Here is a 20,500-nt window from a genome sequence, read left to right as displayed (position 1 = left end):
CTCTATGTGAATAGCAAGGCCACGATTCAAGTCTGATTTTGATGCGAGATGGTTGCTCTGCAGACAGGGGTTTTTCTTGGCGTGAAGCATCAGCTTGTTGTTTCTTCTTACTTTTTATCATTAGGAAAAGAAGGCTATGTATCTGTGCCGTCAAGTAGGCATTGAACACAAACTAATGGATATTTGCCATTTGAAAACCAGGTCTGCATGCAGAAAGGTCAGTTCTCCTTGCATTTAGCAAGGGGAGTGCTTGGCAATGGGCAAACATCCTCATCCAGGTTAGTGAGCTCCTGGTTGCTCTCAGAAGCAGCTCCGTCGCACCAAGAAGGGCTGTACCATACGGGAATATATTCTTAGGGCCATTTCAGTAAGGAGGTTCCCAGAGCGAAGATCAGAGGAGCCAAGTATCCCCTTCGCCAGCTGGACTCCCTCCCCCTGCAGCAGCATCTGCCCATTCTTAGTGGAAGACAGTAAGATGCATTTCCTTCAGTTCAGCCAAGAGAACTTGCATACACCTCTCCGTCAATCACCTGCCACGTACACAGATACATAGCCCTCTTTTCCTAAAGGTAAAAAAATAAGAAGAAACAACAAGCTGACACTTAACACCAAGAAAGACCCCTGTCTGCAGAACAACCTTCTTGCATCAAAATCAGACTTGAATCGTGGCCTTGCTATTCACACAGAGTATCCCTATCCTTCCCTACCTTCCTTTATTATCACAATTGACTTGATTTCTGAATAAAAGCATTCACCCATTTGGTCTCGGGCCAAGGGCCTTTGCCGACAATAGGTAGTTTCAGGAAGGGGGTGTTAACATTGCAAAAATCACTACCATTATTGTAACATCTTCCTGCTACAGCAAAGAGATCCAGGACTGGATGGTATCCAAACTATCCTAAGCCCTCCAGGCCAGGGCTGACAATGGAGCTGAGCAAAATGTAGGGGCAAATAATAATTTCACTGACAAATGCCATTTCCACAGGCCCAAAATTATTAGTGGAGTTAGGCCAATTATTTTGGTTAAGAAAAACTTGGGGGGAGAGGGAAACACGTGGACACATCAATGAGGTTCATTTTGCCAAAGCGATTAGACTGCATTGGATTCCTTTCAAATGGATGGGCATTACAGGAGGTGGATTGGCTTTTTGCTTGAAAACAATGGCTTTGTTTCAAAATTACATTTTTCCAAAAGGAAGGGGAGGAAAGGACTCAAATATTTGAAAACAAAACATTTCACCTTGGTTTGAAATGAAACCTTTTGGGTCAACCCAAGTCTTTCATTTCTCTGTGCCCCAAAATATACGACATGTAGATCCCCTGAATAACCTCAGGGGAAGCTTGCTGCTTAGATTGCATCTGTTCTGTATTTTAATACAGAACATAGATTAATATTATATATTCAGGGATATGATATAATATGAATACAGAACACCAGGGCTAGCAAGCATCCACCTTTTTCCAGCATCAGAAACAACACACACAATAAACCAAAGAATTTATAGCAGCACAAAGAGCATCTTCATGGGATAGTCTGCATTAAACATCACCATTCGGCATGCATCAAGGATGGTTACCTGTATTGCTCCATATCTAACTTGTTTCCCAGCAGAAGGACAGGATAATTGTGCTGAATGCCTTTCGAGTGAAGGGAAATGATATCCAGGTACTGATGGCAACCTTCAAAGCTCTTTTTGTTGTCAATGCTGTAGACAACCAGGAACACGTTGGCCCAGTGGAGATAACGCTCGCAGTTGAGTGGTGCATCCTACCGCGGTAACAGAGGACAGCATTATCACGGGCCGGTGCCACTATCACAGTACGTCTGGGGGCATTCACTCCTTGCAGGCTTTGTACATTGTTTCAAAACTAAGCTCATTTCAAAAGGCTGTTTGACTTTGGACTTGGCTTAGCATCAAAAGGTTCATTGTACAGCAAATCAGTGATGTTAAGCAGATAGCGCTGTCCTGCACCATAGCAATCAGGAGCTACATAGCATCGGTGTCAGGTTTTCACTCCGCCAGGGGTCCTGAAAGAGGAGCTGTTCAGGCAGCCTCTGCTCAGTTTAATCTGCAGGGTTTTTCCTTTGCAACTAAAAGGACTTCTTTTTGTGGCCTGGAAAGGGAGAGCTGATGAGAAGCTCTTTGGGTTGGAGATCCCTAAGGGGCCTAATTCAAAGCCCACTGAAGTCAGCGGGAGTCTCTGCGGGAGGTGGACTCGAGGAAGGAGGAGCCCCCAGAAGAGAGGCGTGATGTGATGTGAGCAGAGTTGAACTAAATCTGCTTCCCACTGTCCCCAGACACAGCTCCACTTCACTTCACTGTGCCATAGGCTGAGCTTGGGATTTAAGTCTAAGGAAAGCGTCTTGAACTACAGACAAGTCTGCAATGACCAGGGCCATCTTGGCCCCACTCCCCATGTACTGGACACCTCCACTTTTCCTGGCTTGCAAACAGCAGGGAAGGAGTGAGCCCTGGTTTATAGCAGGTCTGTAGCACTGTCTTACACCTATGCCTGCACAGATATTAGCAGCCGATCTCAGCCAGATCGAGGGTCACGCTATTAGCAAAACATTCGCTATTTGTGTTACACTCCAGGAAACCGAGATGACACAAAGTCCCCAGGAATCGGTCAGCAGGGAACAATCAGGAAGAGGAGACCAGGCCATCACGCAGCCCATGGGAAGTAGGGGCTGGGAAAGAAGAGTCACTCCGTGGGATGATTCTGGAGTCAACCCTGATGTAATTGTTTCATAGTTGGGAGGGTCGGAAGGGACCTGAGCAGATCATCAAGTCCGACCCCCAAAGCTCCTGAATCTGGGCACACACCCAGGTTTGAACTTGCAACTCTAGGGCCCTGGAGGCAGCACGCTCCCCTCTAGGCCGAACAGCTAGGCCATTGAGAGCAGTGCATACCCCAAGGCTCAGTCCACTCTGGGTGGACCAAGCACCACTGATACTGTTGTCTTTTCAGGCTAGATCTTTTCAAAGGAGCCCAGAGGGGTGCAGTGCTTGGCTCCTATCACATGACAGTGGGCTTAGGACACTCGTTGCATTGGGCCTCTTTGAAAATCTTTTCAAAGACTTCATAATGGACATGGAGCAAGACATACAAGCCGCTGCCAAGCCACAGGTTCCACAAAGTCTGCAGGAACTTCATTATTGCTGCTGCTTTTACAGGGACAAAGCTTGGGTAGGAGAGTGATGGGCAGCAGCATAAACCCTAAAACAGGGCGTCTCAAAAAAACGCATGTACACTTCTGTCATCAGGAATATAGAGACATGGATCAAGGGGGCTGATTCTTGCTCCAGCATCATTGCAAAACTTTCTTTCACTGGTCACTTCCTCTGCACCAGTGGTTTTCAAACCGGGACATGCAGCACTCTGCCAAGAGGTATATGCCCAAATTTTAAATGGTGGTACTGCTTCTATTTGGTCAACACATGGTAAGAAATGGCATTGCCGTGTGCTGATGTTGGTAGCAATATTCCAGGAATAAACATGCAGAGATGCATCAGGTGTGTGTGGTTTGGGCAGGGGGGGGGTAGAAGCAGCAAGGTTTTGCAGGTAAAGGAGTAAAAAAAATTGGGAAACCACTACCCTATACAGATAATCCAACTGAATGGTGGGACTGTGGTTCTACCAATATGTCTCTATAACCCTGATGAATGAAGCGGACATATATGTTTTTATGAGACAGCCTGTAAATCGGATAAGCTAGAAATACAGTTTTCTTAGCCAGCTGTTTTGGAGCCTGGCTTCCCTGCTCTTCTTCCCTTTCTCCTCCTTACTTATTAATGATGGGACAGGCAGGTGGTTCAGTGACCACAAAGCACAATGCAATCCAAAGCCTAAGAACTTATCCAGTCCCATGGAGGTGCTCCTGATAGACGCCTCAGGCTGAGCCAGGCTGAAATGCTGCACAACAGGAAATTGCACCGTATTCAGTGAGGCTGCTCTCCACAATCATGTTGTAGTCATCCCCCGCTTCTATCACAAATACTGCTAATGGCACAGCCAGCCCATGTTCCCTCTCAAGAAGTCCAATTTGGGTTGACTGACATCTTTTGTGACATTGAGGGTGCTGACAGATGTTCAGGCCACCACTCGAACTCATGGTGCTTTACATAAAGCGCCATGAGTTAAAGCATCATCTCCTCCTCGTGACCCAACAGACTGTTGGGTCAGGAGATGGGATTGAGCCTACCTGCAGCTTCTCTCCCCCAGCCCTGCTCCCGTACTGTCTGCAGGAAGGGAGGGAGACAGAGGAGGGGGAGCAAGCTGCTGGCTGGGGTTTGCCCAGCCTGAGCTGGAGGGAGAGGGGCTGGAAGTCAGGCCACAAGGCAGGGGGGCTCCAATCCACCTGCCCCCCTCCAACTCAGCCTGGGCAAGCCCCAGTTGGCAGCTCACTCCCCTTTCCCCCTCCCTTGCTGCAGACAGCCCCTATCCCGCCACAAATTAATCCTAGGGAACACAAGTTCCCGAAGGCGCACCAAAGTGGAGCACCTTCATCTGATCCCTCCTTTGATGAGAGTTAATTTGTCATGTGACTGGACACTTTAAAAGCGCTCTGCAGCCGCGCACATGTGTCACGGCTATAGAGCACTTGCAGGGGGCCAACCGTGCAACGCACATAACTCCCGCCTGTGCCCCATGTTGATATCAGCACATCATTTTGGTAACTAAAAAACCCAAACCTGCCCTGCAAAAAAGCCCAAAACAAATTAATGTGTTTTATTTTGGCATTTGCAGAAAGAAACACTTTGATTTTTTTTCTGCCCGCCAACTCTGCTTTTAGAAATGTCTGTCACCTTCTTCTAAATATCAGAAAGCGTTAGGAATAGGAACCCAGCAGGATGCAATGGGATGCTTCATTTGGAGTTTTTCCTTCAGTCTGAAATGAGTTTTATTTCAGGCTTTGCAGTTGTTGAAAATCTTGACAATTTTTCAATTTGGGGTGACCTAAAACGGAAGCTCTCGGCTTGCTTTGGAAATCCCAGAGACCAGACGGAGCAAGTGCTCCCCCAGCTGCCACCGGACATGCCCTGGGGGGAGCAGGATCTCAACAGATTTTCTAAAGGCCCAGACAACGCCCCCCTCCGAGTGCCTGGCACAGTCATTCTCATTACCTGGTCAGCTGTATCCATCACTTTTAACAGCACGGGCTGCTGGTCCACGATTTCTTCTGAGGTGTAGGTGTCCTCTGCAACACACAATGAACACAGCTGAAGGGGACTGCTTCCCTATCCCGTGCCACATACCCAGCGAAGGGGAAAGTGCCGAACACTGAGCTTCATCCCAAATATTAGCAAAGGGACCCCCAAGACCTTCTGCTGGAGGTGACAATTACTGACACAGTCACCCTGTAAAGAGCCCGAGGTTGGATCCTATGGTGCCAGGGACACTTTCTGGTGTCTTCTTACAGGTAGATGCTGCCAGAGGACAAGAAGATCACCTCCAGGATGCTTATCCCAGAGCCCGAAGGAACCCAGAGCCAACCACAGACCCCTGCCTGCCCCATGCGGTGTGATCAGGAAGCATCCTCTTTCAGCTGGATCCTTCTGCTAAGCAATCGCCCTTTTAAACCAGAAGCCTAATCCCCTTTCTCGAAAGCAAACACAGTGCATCATTTCCCGCCCTGGAAACGAGGTTTACACTTCAATCATCACCATTTCAACATCTCTCTTAAATTCAGTTGAACAAACAAGCATACAGTAGGAGGGGAACCTATAGGTCATGTTTTGCTGTTAAAACCTCAGCCATCAAAATAAACCCTGCCATAAATGTCTGAGACAGGCATGGGAAAGAGGTTAACCCATTTCCGAATGAATGTGTTCTCACTTGGCAAATCCAGGGGTTTATGTAAGTGAATTCCTCTAGAAATTCATTTGGTGAGGTTCATCTGTTGCTCATTAGGAGAGGAATGACACATAGCTGGCACAGGGGCTGCTGCTAAAGCGGAGGCGCTTTGATCAGACTTCACCTGGGTGAGGAGTTCACGTCTCAATTATCTTGAGAAGTTCGGGTCTGAAAAATTAGAGTGAAGGCAAGTGGTTTCTGTGCCCCCATCGGCCCAGAGAAGAAGCTGCAGAGCCCGAAGTACAACCACGACACGGAGCAATCAACAGGAGGGAAGAGAATAAAAGATTCGGTTCAAGGAAGGGAGGGGGCAGTGGCAGGAGGATGCCGTCTTGCTGCCCCAGTCTGGAGCGCTCACCCATTCACTTGAGCTCCCCTCGCAGAGTGACTCCAGTGCCTCGCTGCAGCTGTGAAGGCATCAATTCAAGCCTCGCTCTGGGTTTATGCCAAAGACTGCCCCAGACGACCCAGCTGTAGAGTCAAAGACAAGCTGGACACATCATTTCCCATGGGTGCTACTGGCTAAGAAACCAGTGTGCCTGAACAGGCTAGTCCCATGGGCCGTTAGGCATGACTGGACCTGGCTGATCCTCATTCCCAGGAATCGGCTCTTGGTAATCACCATCCCAGTGCTTTGCATCTGCACTGTAAGGGGCTGAGCACAGGCCCAGAAGCCAGGAATTGCTCAAGTGTAGTCAAGGCTGAGGCCCCAACCCCTTTCCAACCTTGGTCACCTTGCTTTTCTCATCTCCCTCTGGAAAATGAATAACACCCTAATGAGTCTGTGGCTACTACGCTCCCTTCAGCATGTCACTATGCAGCATAAGACAGGGTACACATGCACCTTTGTAGACTAAGGGATATACATAAAGCACAAGCTTTCATGAATCCACGTTCAGTTCATTGGAGGCTGCGTGCCGCCACCACTCTGAAACGCATGGAGAAAAATGCAAGTCCTCTTGCTCCTAACACACAAGCCCCTATCCATGGACCTCCTTTAGCTCCCAGCAATACAGGCACTATGACACACTGTTGAGCGATGCTGATCCAATCCAGCACAGGGCATGCTGAGTGGCCAGCCCCTTGCAAGATTTATTTGCTGTCCTTAGAGAGGAATGGGAAAGCTAGTGAGCCTGATTCACTGTTGCTTTACAATATTTGAACCCTGGCAAAACATGTGGGCCTTCCCTTCCATGGCGTTAAGCAGGAGTAACGATGGACAAACCTAGCAATGAGTGCAAAGCAGCGTCTCCCAAACCTGCAGCCAAGAGGGATAAAGTGGTGTGTATTTTAGTGCAGACCTATTGCCCAAATGCACCTGGGCATCTTCTGAGAGGGGATAAGACAAGCCAGTTCTACCACCGGTATGTTCAAAAGTGGCCTGATCTACAGAAGAAAGTAAATTATGCTGTAGCAAGAGCAAGCAGCAGCACTGTGCTGTTTTCTATTATGCTGCAGAGGCTGCCCTTTTTCTTGAGCAATGGGAAGAAAGGGGAAAAAATACTTGCTAAGTAATGATTAGGACATTACATCAATAGTCTGCCACTCCCCCACAAAACTTTTTAGATTCGTATTTTTGAGAAGATTTCAACCTTGTCTCCATGCTCTACTAACTCATTTCTCCACAAGACCTTAAGGAAAGATTTTTTTTTCCAGACGCTGATTGCTGAGTTATTGGCTCTTCAGTCAGTCCTTGGAAAGCGTCCATATCTTGCTAATGTCCACAATCAATCATTTACAATTCTTCACTGCATGCTGGATTTTGGCCTATAAAAATAGTTGTTAATTACTCAAACAGAGATTCAGTGGAAAAAATGCCCAGAACATTCAAGTGCAGTCAGTGCAAAATATAGTTATCTCCAGACTTTTGCATCTGTTGCTCATTTTTTTTTCCTGCGGGGATGAAGTTTGCCTGCCAAGGTGAACGACGTTCCAGAACGCTGGTTTGCAATTGTGCCTGGCGTTTTGAACACGCTCGACGCTTAATTGCACTCACAGCCTGATCCCAAAGCCTCACAAGCCAATGAGGATCTTCCCATTGACTTCAACAGGCATTGGATCAGGCCCTGGAAAAGAAAGGAAATGAAAAGATTGGGAGACTTTGTTTCTTTAAGTGATTAAAAGCTGCCGCTGGCCTCTGGCTTTCCATTGACTTTCATGGGCTTTGGAGTAGGGCTGAGTTCACAATGCGCAAGGTTTCCAAGTGCCGGAGCCAAATTCAGGCCTAGTGAAAGTGGGTGCAACTCCTCCCGTGATGAGGAGAGGAAGGAGCGCCCTGTGCTTTGCCCGCATTCATGAGCAGAGCCATTCCAAGGGACCTGGGCAATTGGCTCTGGCCCCAAATTTCTTCTCCTGGCTTTGTGGTAATGGTAGAGAATGTCCCTTCCCAGCTGTCACGACCGCGGGGTTGTTCTAGGCTGGCTCTTTGAGGCTGGGGTAGCTCATTAAAACCAACGTCTGTCTTTGGATTTACGCTAGGAGCAAAACAATGAGCCTGGACGGCTTGGTCCAAAGCCTACTGAAGCCAAGACTGGCCTCAGAGAGCTGCCTTCAGACCCTCCAACGTAGCTACAGCAGATCATTTGGAAGCATTTTGTTCAGTACTCAATTCTTTATGACAGTTGTGTCTCTTTAGGGTCGTGTTCCTGGTTCAACCCAAAACGGTGCTAGGCCAGAGGGCAGTCATGCACTGACCAACAGATTTGGGAGGTAGCATGCTCCGTTGGTTGTAAAGGAAGCCAAGGAGATGTCTGAGCCCCACCGAGTGGAGCGCCACGCGTCATGGCACATCTGTCTATGGACAATTTCTAGCTGCAGAAGTTGATCAGATTCTTCTCCGCCCCCTTATACCAGTCTCTAACGTTCATCTCCTCCTGGCTGCGGGGGAGTGGGGAGGATAAAACGAGGTTTTGAATAATTCCAAGCTCATGATTCAATCGGCTCTGCAACAACAAACCAGCGTGCGTGCATGGGGTGGGGAATGACGAGCCTGTTAAGGGAACAGAGTATACTTGCCGGATTCCAGGAGATTTTTCATGTGCAGCAGAGATAAAAGGAAAAATGAAACACGGGACATAAATGCTCATGCTTCAAGGCATCAGCCAGCCTCTAATGAACGGGGGTCAGGAGGAAACATCGCCCCGGGGAAAGGTTCTCTTATCACCACCTGGTCTCTGGAATGGGCTCCCGAGGGAGGGGGTGCTCTCCCCCACCTTGAGGGTCTTCAAGAGGAGGTTGGATAGATATCTGGCTGGGGCATTATGATCCCAGCACTCGTTCCTGCCCAGGGCAGGGGGTCAGACTTGACGATCTGTTCAGGTCCCTTCCAACCCCAGAAAATATGAAACCACCTGTTGCAGGGGTCATGCATCTTCCCTTAAAGCAAACTGTTGGCTACTCCCAGAGGCAGCATAGGGTTTAGATGGGCCATTGGTCTAACTGAGCCAGGAACTTCCTTTGCTATTGCCTTCTGGAGCGTCTCGTCAGCCCCTTACTCCTGCAGATCGCTGCACCGCTCAACCATAAACCTTTCCATGGTATCAGGCAGGTGTGGAAACTTAAGCTGTTCCTCGGACCTGATTCATGGGTGGATGGGGACAGATCAGGAAAAAACAAAAACAGAAGTCGGTTTGCCTCCGTTCTCCCCGCGGAGGATCGTTCCTGTGTGAAGGAGCAGGCACTCCTGGCAAGTTCCTACGGCCTCTTTTCCTTTATTCTTACCAGGGTGTCAGGGTGGGATGGAGGGACTTGAGCAGTCCACAGTCCTGGTGCTGACTCTCTGGGCAGGGGGGGATTGTACCCCTTTATAAAGGAGCACACGCATCCGGATGCAAGAAAAACGGGAAGGAAAATCCTACAGTCTTTGCTCTGGCAAAACTCCCACCGCTGATGTCAGTGGGAAACATATCTGTGCAAGGACTAAGTACAGAGCGCAGGAAGAATCGCTCTTGTGACCCCCGTCCCCCAGCCCCCTGGAGGTATGGATCAAATCTAGACTCACTTTACTTTCCCCCTCTCAACTCCCTCCCTCCCCACGGCCCCATCTTCCCAGCCACCAACACAGAGCACAAGCATCCCATGCTCCTGCACACACATCTTTCAGTTCTGTAATTTCTAAATAAAAGCAACTGTGACCCCGCGGAGGGGGGTTTCCTTTTATTTCTCCCCCTCTGGTGTCTGCCAGGCCTGGTTTTGTTTTCATTCTCATCAGCCCCCTGGGACAAGAGCTACAATTGCCGTTCTCTCATCCTTCTTGGTCCATCCATGTTCCCGTGATGTATTTTCTCACGTTGGTGCGCTGTTATGTGACTCATAAAACAAGGCACCAGATGGACTGTGCGGAGGGAACTAGTAGTAAAGGAACTACACGGTGTGATATGACAAGCCGAGCCAAGCTGAGAACAGGAAGCCATTTCCTTTTTCTTAACCAAAAAAGGATCCTTGTAGCAAGATCCTATTCCAGCAACTGGGTGTCTGAGTCGACTAAGGCACCTATATGTGATCCTATTCCACCCAGTTCAGGGACCTGAAAATCCACGAGTGCATCCACCTCTGTAAGACACCATCCTCTTACCCTTCAGGCTGGCACAAAAAAGCAGCGAGGAGGAGGAAGATCCACCCACTGTCCATATTAGCATTTTCGCAGGGACTTGAGCGGAGTGGAACAGGATCACACTTAGGCAAGTAAGTGGGCTTAGCTGCAGAGTCAGCAGAATAAAATATTGCCCGACATCTTGTGTATATTTTGCCTCGGTAAATGCTTCTTGGCAATAGGGCCTCAATCGTATTCAATGGAAAGGTCAAATTAATATGAATCGCACGGCAAGATCTTACACCGCTGCAGCCCCCTTTTCTCTTCTAAGGTCCCCACGGGAACAGACGGTTCCCGCCTCTCACTTGTGTGCTGTGAATCTCGCATGCAGCTCTCTTGTGGGAATCCAAGCTCCACTGATTTGACGTGACTTGAGACTGCTCAGATCAAGCGGGAGTTTTGCCATCGACTTCAGCGGGAAGACGGCCTGGCTTCGGATCCTCTAGTCTATGGGACCTGAGGGCACATTGCACGAAAGAACTGCACAGGCACCTGGGGACCGACCGGGGCTTTCTGCTCGGAGGAAGACCAGGCAAGATGTAGCACCACTACAACTGCTCCACACAAGGATCGAGCTAATCATGAGATGCCTAATGAGAATAATGCGTGTTACCTGCTACTGCCTCACACCCAAGGGGCTAGATCAGGCAATTATTTGGGCTGGAGGGCCATGGAGGGAGCTCTGACGAGCTGTCGCGGGCCAGGTCAGCACTCCCCACCCGCGGCCTGCGAAAACTCACCAAAACTCCCTAAGCTCTGGTCCCCACTCGGCCAGGGGCCTGGCGTGGGGCCGTGGGTGGGCAGGGAGCGGCCTTGGGAGTAGGATGGGTGTCAGGGTAGTAGGATGGGTGTCAGGGGAGTAGGACGGGTGCCCTGCCTGAAGAACTGGCACCTGTCACAGGGACATGCAGGCAGCAGATTGTGGCTGTGCCCTGGGCCTTGGCCCCATACTGTCACTGCCCCGCAATCCCGATACCAACCCCAATCCTGGCCCTGCCCATCTGTCCATCTGTCCAGCTCCCTGCCCACCTGCAGCCCCATCCCATTTGCCTGGCCTCGCTGTGCACCCTTCCCATGCGGATCCTGGGCCGGTCTGCATGGAGAAACCACCCACCCACTCTGTCCAGCACCCCAGCAGTGGGTGCGGGCAGATGGGCCGGGGTGCCTGGGCAGCGGGGCCGGATCCAGCAGCGGTAGCAGAGATTGGCAGCAGCAGCTGGAAGGAGCCATCATTGCCAGGGCTGCCAGGAAGCAAGTCCAGCTGCCATGCCACTCCAGCCCTGTCACATGCCCTGGGGCGGCAGGACCAGCCACACATGCCTGGGCCAGGCAGCGGGCCAAGGGACCCACTGCGGACTGTACAAAATCCCTTGGCAGGCCAGATCTGGCTGTGGGCCACATTTTGCCCACCCCTGGGCAGGTGAGTTATTCCCCATTACACTGGAGCACAAAGGGGAGAATCATGCCCACTGTTTCAGCCTGAGACAAGCTGCTGTTGCAGCAGCACAGCTGGAATCACTCTTAACATCAGCAGAGGATAATATTAATGAAGGCTCAAGTGCAAGACCCAGCTCAACTTGCAAGGCTGAAGCAGCCATAGCTGGAAAGACTGAGGAGGAAAGTTCCTTAGACATAAAAAATAAAATCTTGGGCTTTTTACGACTTCTACAAGCGCTTATAAATGCAATAAAACAGCAACTAACATCCCCAGCACAGCCCTCAGGTTGAAAAGCTTTCAGATGGTGACATCGGATCATATTTTGGCAACACAGATGTAAAGCGCATAGCAAATGAGATTTAAGGATAAAAAATAAAAATCAATATTCTGCAGGTTAATTTGTGTCAAGGGGCTCAGTTTTTCCAACCCTTCAGCTGTTTTCAAAGAAGCATAATTATGGTTCCTTAAATGCCACATTCATGGAAATCTAGGACAACAGAAGAATTGCTCTCCACTTAAAGGAAGAATGTTTTCTCAGTGCCAGAGCGGAGAGCCAACTTGGTGCCAGCCAGGTACAGAAAGCTGCAGGAACTGACTGCTTGGCTTGAAACGAGACCAATAACGGGGCAGGCAGACAAGGGTTGCAGGAAATGGTATCCAGATGAAAACCAGGGGAAAAGAACTAAATGACTTACCCAAATTAGGATCGTATTCGCTTATAAACCTCTTGGTCAGGAACTTCACCGTTAGCGCTGCAAAAGGTGAAAAGAGGTGTTTAGTCTCCGTTGTGTTTGTACCTACGCACGACTCGCCCCCCGTCAGTCGGTGCAGCAAGAACTTCTTGCAGCTTTGTGCCAAGGGAAGGAGACCCGTTCTACATTACTAACCAGTTTGGTGGCCAGTTTAGCTCTACCCATGAAATTAAAACATCTTTAGACCCTTCTTGCTTCCATCTCTTTTACCTCTCTTTCAGTCTGGAGAGAGACAACCTTGTATGCAGGATACACATGCTTTTATCTTCCTGAACTCTAATTTCATCTTTGCTGACACAGAGGATACTTTCAAGGTCGAAATATTAGACTGAACTAATCACAGTTCTCATAGGATTCCTGAGAGAGGAGGACTGAGCACAGGACTGGGAGCCAGGAGCTCCCCTTCTAAGCCCAGCTCTGACAGTGACTCTCTTTCTATGGTCTTAGAAAAGTCATCCAACCTCCTTTTGCCACAGTTTCTCTGTAATAACATTATCTACCAACCGGGCTTATTTAGCTCAGACCTGCAAAGTGTTTTGAAGATGCAAACCCCTAGACTGAAGTATGCAGTGTTTGCTTGTAGTGGAGCAGGTGATTAGCACTGCAGCGCTCTGGCTGTGTGCTGATTGCTAAGTAAGTAGTCAGTGCAATTGCTGCAGGCTCACAATCCCTAGCTAACCTGTACCGGCACTGGCTGCAGAGAACCCACGGCCCCATCCATGCTGCCAAGGTTTGAACATGTCATCTCTGGGCCTGGAGATGTGGAGGTAGGTCACGCTAAATAAGCCTGAAACCAATTACTCTATGACAGGGCCCGCACTGACCTTGATAAATGCTGTGCCTGCAGCTGATATATATATATTGCAATTCAGGCAGTGAACAAGGGTTATGCTAGGTGAGAAAAGTTGAGTTTCAACACTTGCTTTCAGAATGAAACTGGGACTTTTTGATCTTTATTGTGGGGTGGGAACAAAGAGAGACTCAGCCCAGACCAGCTGCCAGCACTCCCCTGCGGAGAGCCAGGTTCAATCCCTGCACTGCCCGGCTCAGGGACGCAGACTCAGGGGTCCCGTTTCCCCGGGGGGAGCCCTCGCCTGTGGCTGTTACGGGCAGGTGGGCCATTCCCACACCAAGCACCATCCTGGCCTGAAGAAAATTTGTTGAGAACCAGTTCATGTTTCTGCAAGTTCCAGTTTCCACAAATCGGCATTAGCTAACGACAAGGCATTTCATCCAGAATCCCCAGCCAGCGCCACTTGTCCCGCCGCGCGCATTCCTGAGAAGGACCGGTTACAACCACGTGCCCATAACGAGCAGGAACAGGAGAGCCCAGTCCCTTCCCGTCTCGCTCCCCAACAACACGCGTGTAAGCCACAAAAGAGGAAGGCGACATCCTCAGCTGGTGGAAACGGGCCCGAGATCATCAGAGTCAATGGAGCGACATCGACTGCTACCAGGTGACCAACCTCCCCAGGTCTCCTAGCCATCGAAAAATACCACCCAAAGTTTCTCCCTAGACGGCGTTAAAGCCAAACTAGGGACAATTCCAAACGTATTGTGAGAGCTGACAGCCAGGTCCCCGCTGAACCTGGTCCATTTGGACAGTGCAGATTTCTTGAGACCCAAACGCCTTGTAGAGATCTCTCATGTTCAATAGACGGACGATTTCCCAATGAGAACCTAGTTAGTCTTCTTGCCAAGTGCTGGGGACCATCATCCATAGTCCATGGCACCAGAGCCACCTCGACGTGCAGGGGCCTTCCAGGCGCTCCCTCATCCAGCTGGAGCCAGAAAGCCCTGAGGGCCCGGGCTGCAGCGTGGCTTTGGTTCCCAGTTCTGCAGCAAGGAGACTGGAAGCCTGGGCAGTGCGAGAGCCAGCCTCGCACCCTCACGGCGCCCACTGAGGTGAGTGCCCAGCGCAAAATCATTCATTAGAAATAATAGGATGATGTGGCTTTACGTGGAGACAAAGGAAGAAAGAGATGGCTGGAACATGGGAACCGGTGCTTTCCAAATGATGAGCTGTCCCTATCTGGCTGCTCTTTCTGCCCCTCCAAATCTCTGAACATTGGCTGGGGCTTTTAAACCAGCTGTCCCCAGGCATGTCTCCTCTTTCTTTGTGCCCTCCAGGCTACGCTGATCAATTGTCACTGAAGTCAAAGCCGTGTTACAAGAGTGCAACCTTTCATATCCCAGCCCCCTGCCTTGCTTAGCCGGGGCTAGGACAGAAAGCAAAGCACTTGCGCACATACTAAATGGTGAGTTAAGCGCTGACAGCCTGCTCCTGCATCCCTGACCACCATGGGAGATTCACCGCGGCCTTTGAAGGGCACAGTCTCAAGCACAGAGTCCGGGGCTGAAAGTCAAATACATGCTCGCATCTCTTGCTAAGTAGGGGCTATTATCGGTGTTCTCCATGCCTCTGTGTGTCCCACAGCCTTATCCCAGTCAGAAGCACTGCTCAGCCAGCATCCCTTAGAAAAACGCTTAGGATCTGATGTTTCATGGAAGGATATGGGAACTTTCCACCACCAAGGAGCAGGATGCATTTACGTCTTACCTTGGCCATTGGTGTTAAATGTCTGACCTTTCCTAGAGGCTTTCAGAATATATTTGCTATATTCTCCGCACCTTCAATGGCCGGTACAGTCCGACTCAGAGTAAAGAGGCCCAAACAACACCCCCAATAAAGCCATTGAAAACTCTCCGAACACTTTTCCTGCAATGCAGCCTCGATGCTGGGAGGCAATAGCAAGTGTTTATAGGCTTTCTATGGAGATCAGCTTCATAACTGTCTCACTCCTGAGTAATACAGCTGTCCCATGTGCATGCTGACACTTATGCCACATAGCATTGCCATGAGAGCACACAGACAGCGCGGCTCCCTGCAAAGTGCCCTGGCCTCGGGCTCAGGGGACCTAGAGTCACCTCTTGGGTCAGGCCTTGAGCTGCTGGGAGCCACTAACACTATTAGCACTATCATCTTGTGTTCTGCATGAGTCGTGAGCTGATTGCAACTGGGAGCTGTTGGGAAGGTGCTGTCACTGTTTGTACAGCACCTAGCACAATTTGATGGAGGTCTTTATTAGGGCCTGCAGGTGCTGTCACTGCTAAGAGTAGCCAGGCCTGCATCAGGAGAGCAGGACCAGTCATATATGGGCCAGGTTTAGTTCAGGGTTGTATTCACTTTAGGGCACCCACAACGATACAAGCTTTTCCCCTGGGAACTTAAGAGACATTTTAGAAAGCATCAAGTGGCATGCAGGGAGCACCAGGTTTCTGCAGGAATTGGCTCCCTGGCATCAGCCTGCACGGTGCACACAAAGGGAAGGAAGGAAAGTCAGATGCACTGGCGGGTCTCCGGGTGTCAGCGGGGAGGCAGCGATAATCAGATATTACTCACAATGGCTTAACAGCCTCCGCTAGGAAACGTCATTCCTGGGACCAGCCGTTCCCACCGCACGTTCACCTTTCATTCATTCCCCATCCTGCCTGCCTTGCTCTTGTGTATTGTCTTGAAGGGGAAGAGCTGTATAAATATGGGAGCTAGGCGCTGCTCTATAGATAGTCCAGCCATGGCCAGTATAATTGACGTTCCTCTTTAGGGCACAGCACCTATCCTAGCTAGTCTATGGTAACTATAGAGTAATATGGTAATACTTTTGACAGCCAACAGAATCGAAGGGGTTTTGAACCCCGGATGCAGCTGCAAGACACTTCAGTGTGTTGCTGAAATGTGGGCTTAACCACAGAGGCAGGAGCAGCCCCGGGGCTTTCACTTGGACATTCCCCATGCTTAAGGGTCAGTGCACGCTTAAGCAGTTTGCTGGCTGGAGCCTCGTCCGCAACTTCCCTCCATGAGGACGGAGAGAACGAATGCCAAGATAGACCCATTTCCCGGATGCAGGTCTCACCCACCGGGAGAGTCGCAGGCCCCGTCTGCACCCAGGGTACGCAGTGCTGCTGCAATCGGTGCTCAGACACCAGGGGTTTCCTAGGTGGCCAGGGCTGAGCTCATCCTGGTGAATCTCCCGGCAGCTTCCCACAGGGAAGGGCCAAGGAAGTCGTGAGCGTGGGTGGCTGTGGGGAAAGCCAAGCCCGTTTGCAAAGGTGACCTGTGGTGCTAGAGGCATCTGGTGTCTGGGCTCTGGGCAGGGTCGTGCAATACCCGAGACCCGCAGATCCAGTCTACAGTGCTGAGACCGCAGAGCCCATTCGCAGCGCGACGGGGAGGGAGGATTTGACCCCGGTTGCTTGGTTGGCAGCAATCGCTGTGCAATCGAGACAGCGCCTCGCTCAGAGCTCTCCACCCACAGATCTCAGCCCGGCGGTCGGGGGCGGACAGAGTTACTCAGGGAGGGCAAGGCCAGTCACCAGGCCAATGGCAGGACTGAGAATCAAACCCCAGTCCCCAAGCCCCAGGCCACTGGGCAACACTGCCCGAAACATATGTGAAACGGGTGTGTTTCCCCCCACCCATCACTGCTGGCACCCTTCTCCATGCTCCCCATGCTCTCGCTCTCGCTCTCTTCCCCTCACCCGACTTGCCAGCTCCTCGGCATCCCAGGATCGCCACGTTGCACTCGGGCACCAGGCTGTGGGGCAGGCGGTCGGCGGCGCTGGGGGCGGCCCGGGGTTTGCCGAACATCGAAGACATTCTCCTGCCTTTCAGAGAGAGCAAGAGGAGAGCATGGCAGCTAGGCACGGGGGTCGCACTGCCCTGCCCTCCCGGGGAGGGACCCGAAGCACAGCCCGGGTGTCGGAGCAGAGCGTTCCCACCATCCGCGGCGCAGGCCGAGACGTGGGGCCAGGACGGCAGGCTCCAAGGGCAGGGGCAGGAAGACACCTCCTCCGCTTGCTGTCATGCCCTTCCAGGTCCCTGGCACCAGCTCCTCTCCAGCCCCACTTGTCAGCCCGCAGCCGGCTCACCCTGCCCAGCTGCTTCTCCCTGGGACCAGCACCGCAGCGTGGGGCTGGGAGGAGAGTGCCTGCCTCCCCTCATCAGCACAGAGACACCTCCCCTCACTCAGGGCTAATGACTTATCTTAAATAAGCCTGAGCTTTGCAAAGCGCAGCCTGCAAAACCTCCCCCGGCCTCCTCGAAGCACGCCAGGAAAAGTCCCACTCCCCGCGTCCACTGCTCCCCTTGCCATCCACCCCCCGCACCCCAGGCAAGGCGTCCGGCTGTGCCCGGAGAAGTCTGGGAGACCCCTTCCCCCCACTCCCATGCACCCCGTGCCAGGGGAAAGAGGAGAGGAACAAAAAGTCTTGCCTTAAAGCCAGAGCTGGGTTGTCATGAGGGATGCCGGAAGAATGAATTTTCTGGGAAGACTTTCTTGCTTGTATCCACGGAGCCAGGGCTGCCTCTGCACACACGCACACGCACCCACGTCTCCGCCGAGCTGGTCCAGGGGGGCACCCACCCGCCGGGCGCAGACGAGGCAAGCGAGTCACTGGGATCTCGGCGACGGCTCCCACGACTGCCTGCTCCGACCCTGCGCTTCAATGAATGAGGCAGGGAGGGAAGAAAAAAACCTCTGACTCCCTGCAATTTTAGCCACTTGAGCCCCAGCCAAACTCCTTGTAAGGAAAGCTGCTGCCTCTCTCGGGCTCGGCTGGCCCTGGTTTCCCATCCCCGCTGAGGGCTTTCCTCGCTGAACACCAGCAAGCAACAAAACCGGCCCCCGCAGGGCTCCTGGCTGCTCTTGGCTTCTTGCGTGCGGTTCCCCGGGGGGCTTCTGGGTACACAGCACAGCCCCCTGAGGCCCTGAGCTCTAACCACTAGCCCGGCCCTCCGCTCTGCAAGCCAGAGCTGGAGAACAGCCTGCGCGGCTCAGCAGGGAGTGAGCCGGGGGCAGGGGGCACTTGCCGGAAGAGCCCCCCGGGGCAAGCGAGCAGCAGTGCGAGATGCAGGGGTTGTAAGTGCCCAGGGGCAGGGACCAGCCTCTGCGGGCAGCTCTGGGCACAGAGTAAATCAACCGCCGCATCTTCCCAGGGGCCTTGGGAGGGGCGCGGACAGTGGTTTTCCAGCCCCCTGCTCCTCCTCGAAGGTGTTTTGCTAGAGGGCAGCGGAGGCTGTTTTATTTTCCAGAAAGTCGTCGAGCAAAACTGAAGCTCGCAGGCCCGATGCTGCTTACCAGCAGGGGGGCTAAGCCCCGGGGAGCTGCACCCAGCCTCCGTGCTCTAGCCACTAAGCCACACTGCTTCACTTCAAAGCAGACAGGGATGTGGAGAGTACCTGTTGCTGTAGCAACGAGATGCTACTGTCAGAATTAAGCTGGAGCATCTCAAAGCAGCCCGGCGCCTGGGGGCTTCGAAGCATCCAGCGGCGCTGGCTTCCCAGAGAGTTAGACGGCAGGGAGCAGAGCAGGAAAGCTTACCCAGCGCCAGCGTTAACCAGCACTTCGTGGGAGTCACCGTCGCTCTAGTGATGCAGAGCGGCGTCGGCACGGCCCCGCGCGCTCGGGATCGCGCAGACCGCGTGGGCCGGGGGACCCTCTCTCCAGCTCGTCTGCGTGTGGGTGGGTCTCAGCACGCAGGATGCAGGCCTGGTCTGCCAGGATGAACGCCGTTGCCGAAACGTGAAATACTGCAGGGTTGTTATTGTTGTGCTCCAGTCCAGCAAGGACGGTATTTTTAAACCTTCCCAAAATAGCATCTGATCACAAAGGTCTCTGCAAATCTTGCCTGTTCCTTTGAAAATAGCGCTGGTGACACTATCGGCTGGAGGCATCGAGCGTGCTCCTTTGCCATCCTGGGAATGAAGAGCTGCGGTTGGTCATTTTCCCATCTGACAGCTACTTGGAGAAATATGATAACGGGTTCTTACTGCAACTCCCGTGCAAAATGCCTTGTTTTTCGGGAAGTTCTTGTGAAAGCCTTATCAGCACCCCCCCGTCCCCATCCCATAATATACTGCTGCCATCAGCTGGGACAGTATAGCAACAGCATGAGCTGCAAAGCACATCCCAGGCTTGCTAATACCCTCTGGGCCTGATCCTGCAGCTCTTCCAGACATAGCCCCATCCAGCCTGCCCCAACCCATGTCTATCAGGAGCCCCTGCCGACACGGGCAGTGCCAAGCAGTTCAGGATCTGGCCTCTTGGGGCGGCTCCTCGAGGCAAGTGCTGCTGGGTGGGGGCCAGAAGCCCGGCAGGAGTTAGAAGGAGCACAACGCAGGCCAAGGACGGCTCTGAGGCTGGACACGTGGTCCCGGCCATTGCTGCAGCCACAGCAACAACCGGCTGCAATGCACGTGCCCTGGGGCACATCGCTGATTTGCAGAGGGTTGAAAAAACAGCAGGGAGGTAAAAGGGGCAAAGCTGCCTGAGACCGAAGGGTCTCGGGCAGCTCAAACACCAGCCCTATGGCCTCGACACCGACTCCTGGTGCAGTCCAGCAGCTCCGGCAGGTGGTCTGGGCACACAACCCCCATGCAAGAGTGATAGACACACGCTGTGCTTTGAGAGAGGCCCTCCGCTAAGGGTCTCAAAGCCATTCCTGGCATCCCGGGGAGGGTGGCGCTGTACCCACCCTGGAGATGGGAGCATTGAGGCACCAAGAGACTTACCCATCGCTGCCAGAAGCACAGCACGCTGAGCCCCACCGCCCCTGTGTCTGTCTGCTTCTGGGCAATGAGCCTTGCTCACTCTGGGCTGCCTCAGGGCTGCTCTAGGCAATGCTAGCTGGGGAGTTTGCCAACCTCTGTCTCTGCTCTCTTCCCGCCAGCCTTGCCCCTTGCACTGGGGCTGGGAGTGGAGTGAAGGAGCCAGCTCTAGGGACCCCAAACGCCCAGCCCCTGGGCTCCCCTGGTTTGTGGCTGTTTTGTAGCAGCCCAGCACAAAGGGACTGAACGTGGCA

At 52.1% G+C, this 20,500-nt stretch overlaps 1 protein-coding gene across 8 annotated transcripts in view; it reads right to left on the bottom strand.

Moving 5' to 3' along the window:
- Window positions 1-19,592, bottom strand: part of RASL12 (RAS like family 12) — a 30,091-nt gene extending 10,499 nt beyond the window's left edge. Inside the window, exons 1-6 of one of the 8 annotated variants that reach the window (XM_025199594.1) lie at window positions 19,021-19,592; window positions 17,913-18,140; window positions 17,180-17,301; window positions 12,584-12,640; window positions 5,130-5,203; window positions 1,578-1,768 (exon numbers count right to left, since the gene is read on the bottom strand). In XM_025199594.1, the coding sequence (XP_025055379.1) occupies window positions 1,578-1,768; window positions 5,130-5,203; window positions 12,584-12,640; window positions 17,180-17,297 (440 nt within the window). In that variant the 5' untranslated portion in view covers window positions 17,298-17,301; window positions 17,913-18,140; window positions 19,021-19,592. The other 7 variants (XM_006020078.3, XM_025199590.1, XM_025199596.1 and 4 more) reach the window with 7 other exon arrangements.
- Window positions 19,593-20,500: the final 908 nt, after the last annotated feature.

The sequence above is a fragment of the Alligator sinensis genome, unplaced genomic scaffold, assembly GCF_000455745.1.
Source record: "Alligator sinensis unplaced genomic scaffold, ASM45574v1 scaffold210_2, whole genome shotgun sequence".
NCBI classification, from domain to species: Eukaryota; Metazoa; Chordata; order Crocodylia; family Alligatoridae; genus Alligator; species Alligator sinensis.
The sequence above is the reverse complement of the archived record's forward strand: the minus strand, read 5'-3'. Positions and strand labels throughout refer to the sequence as shown.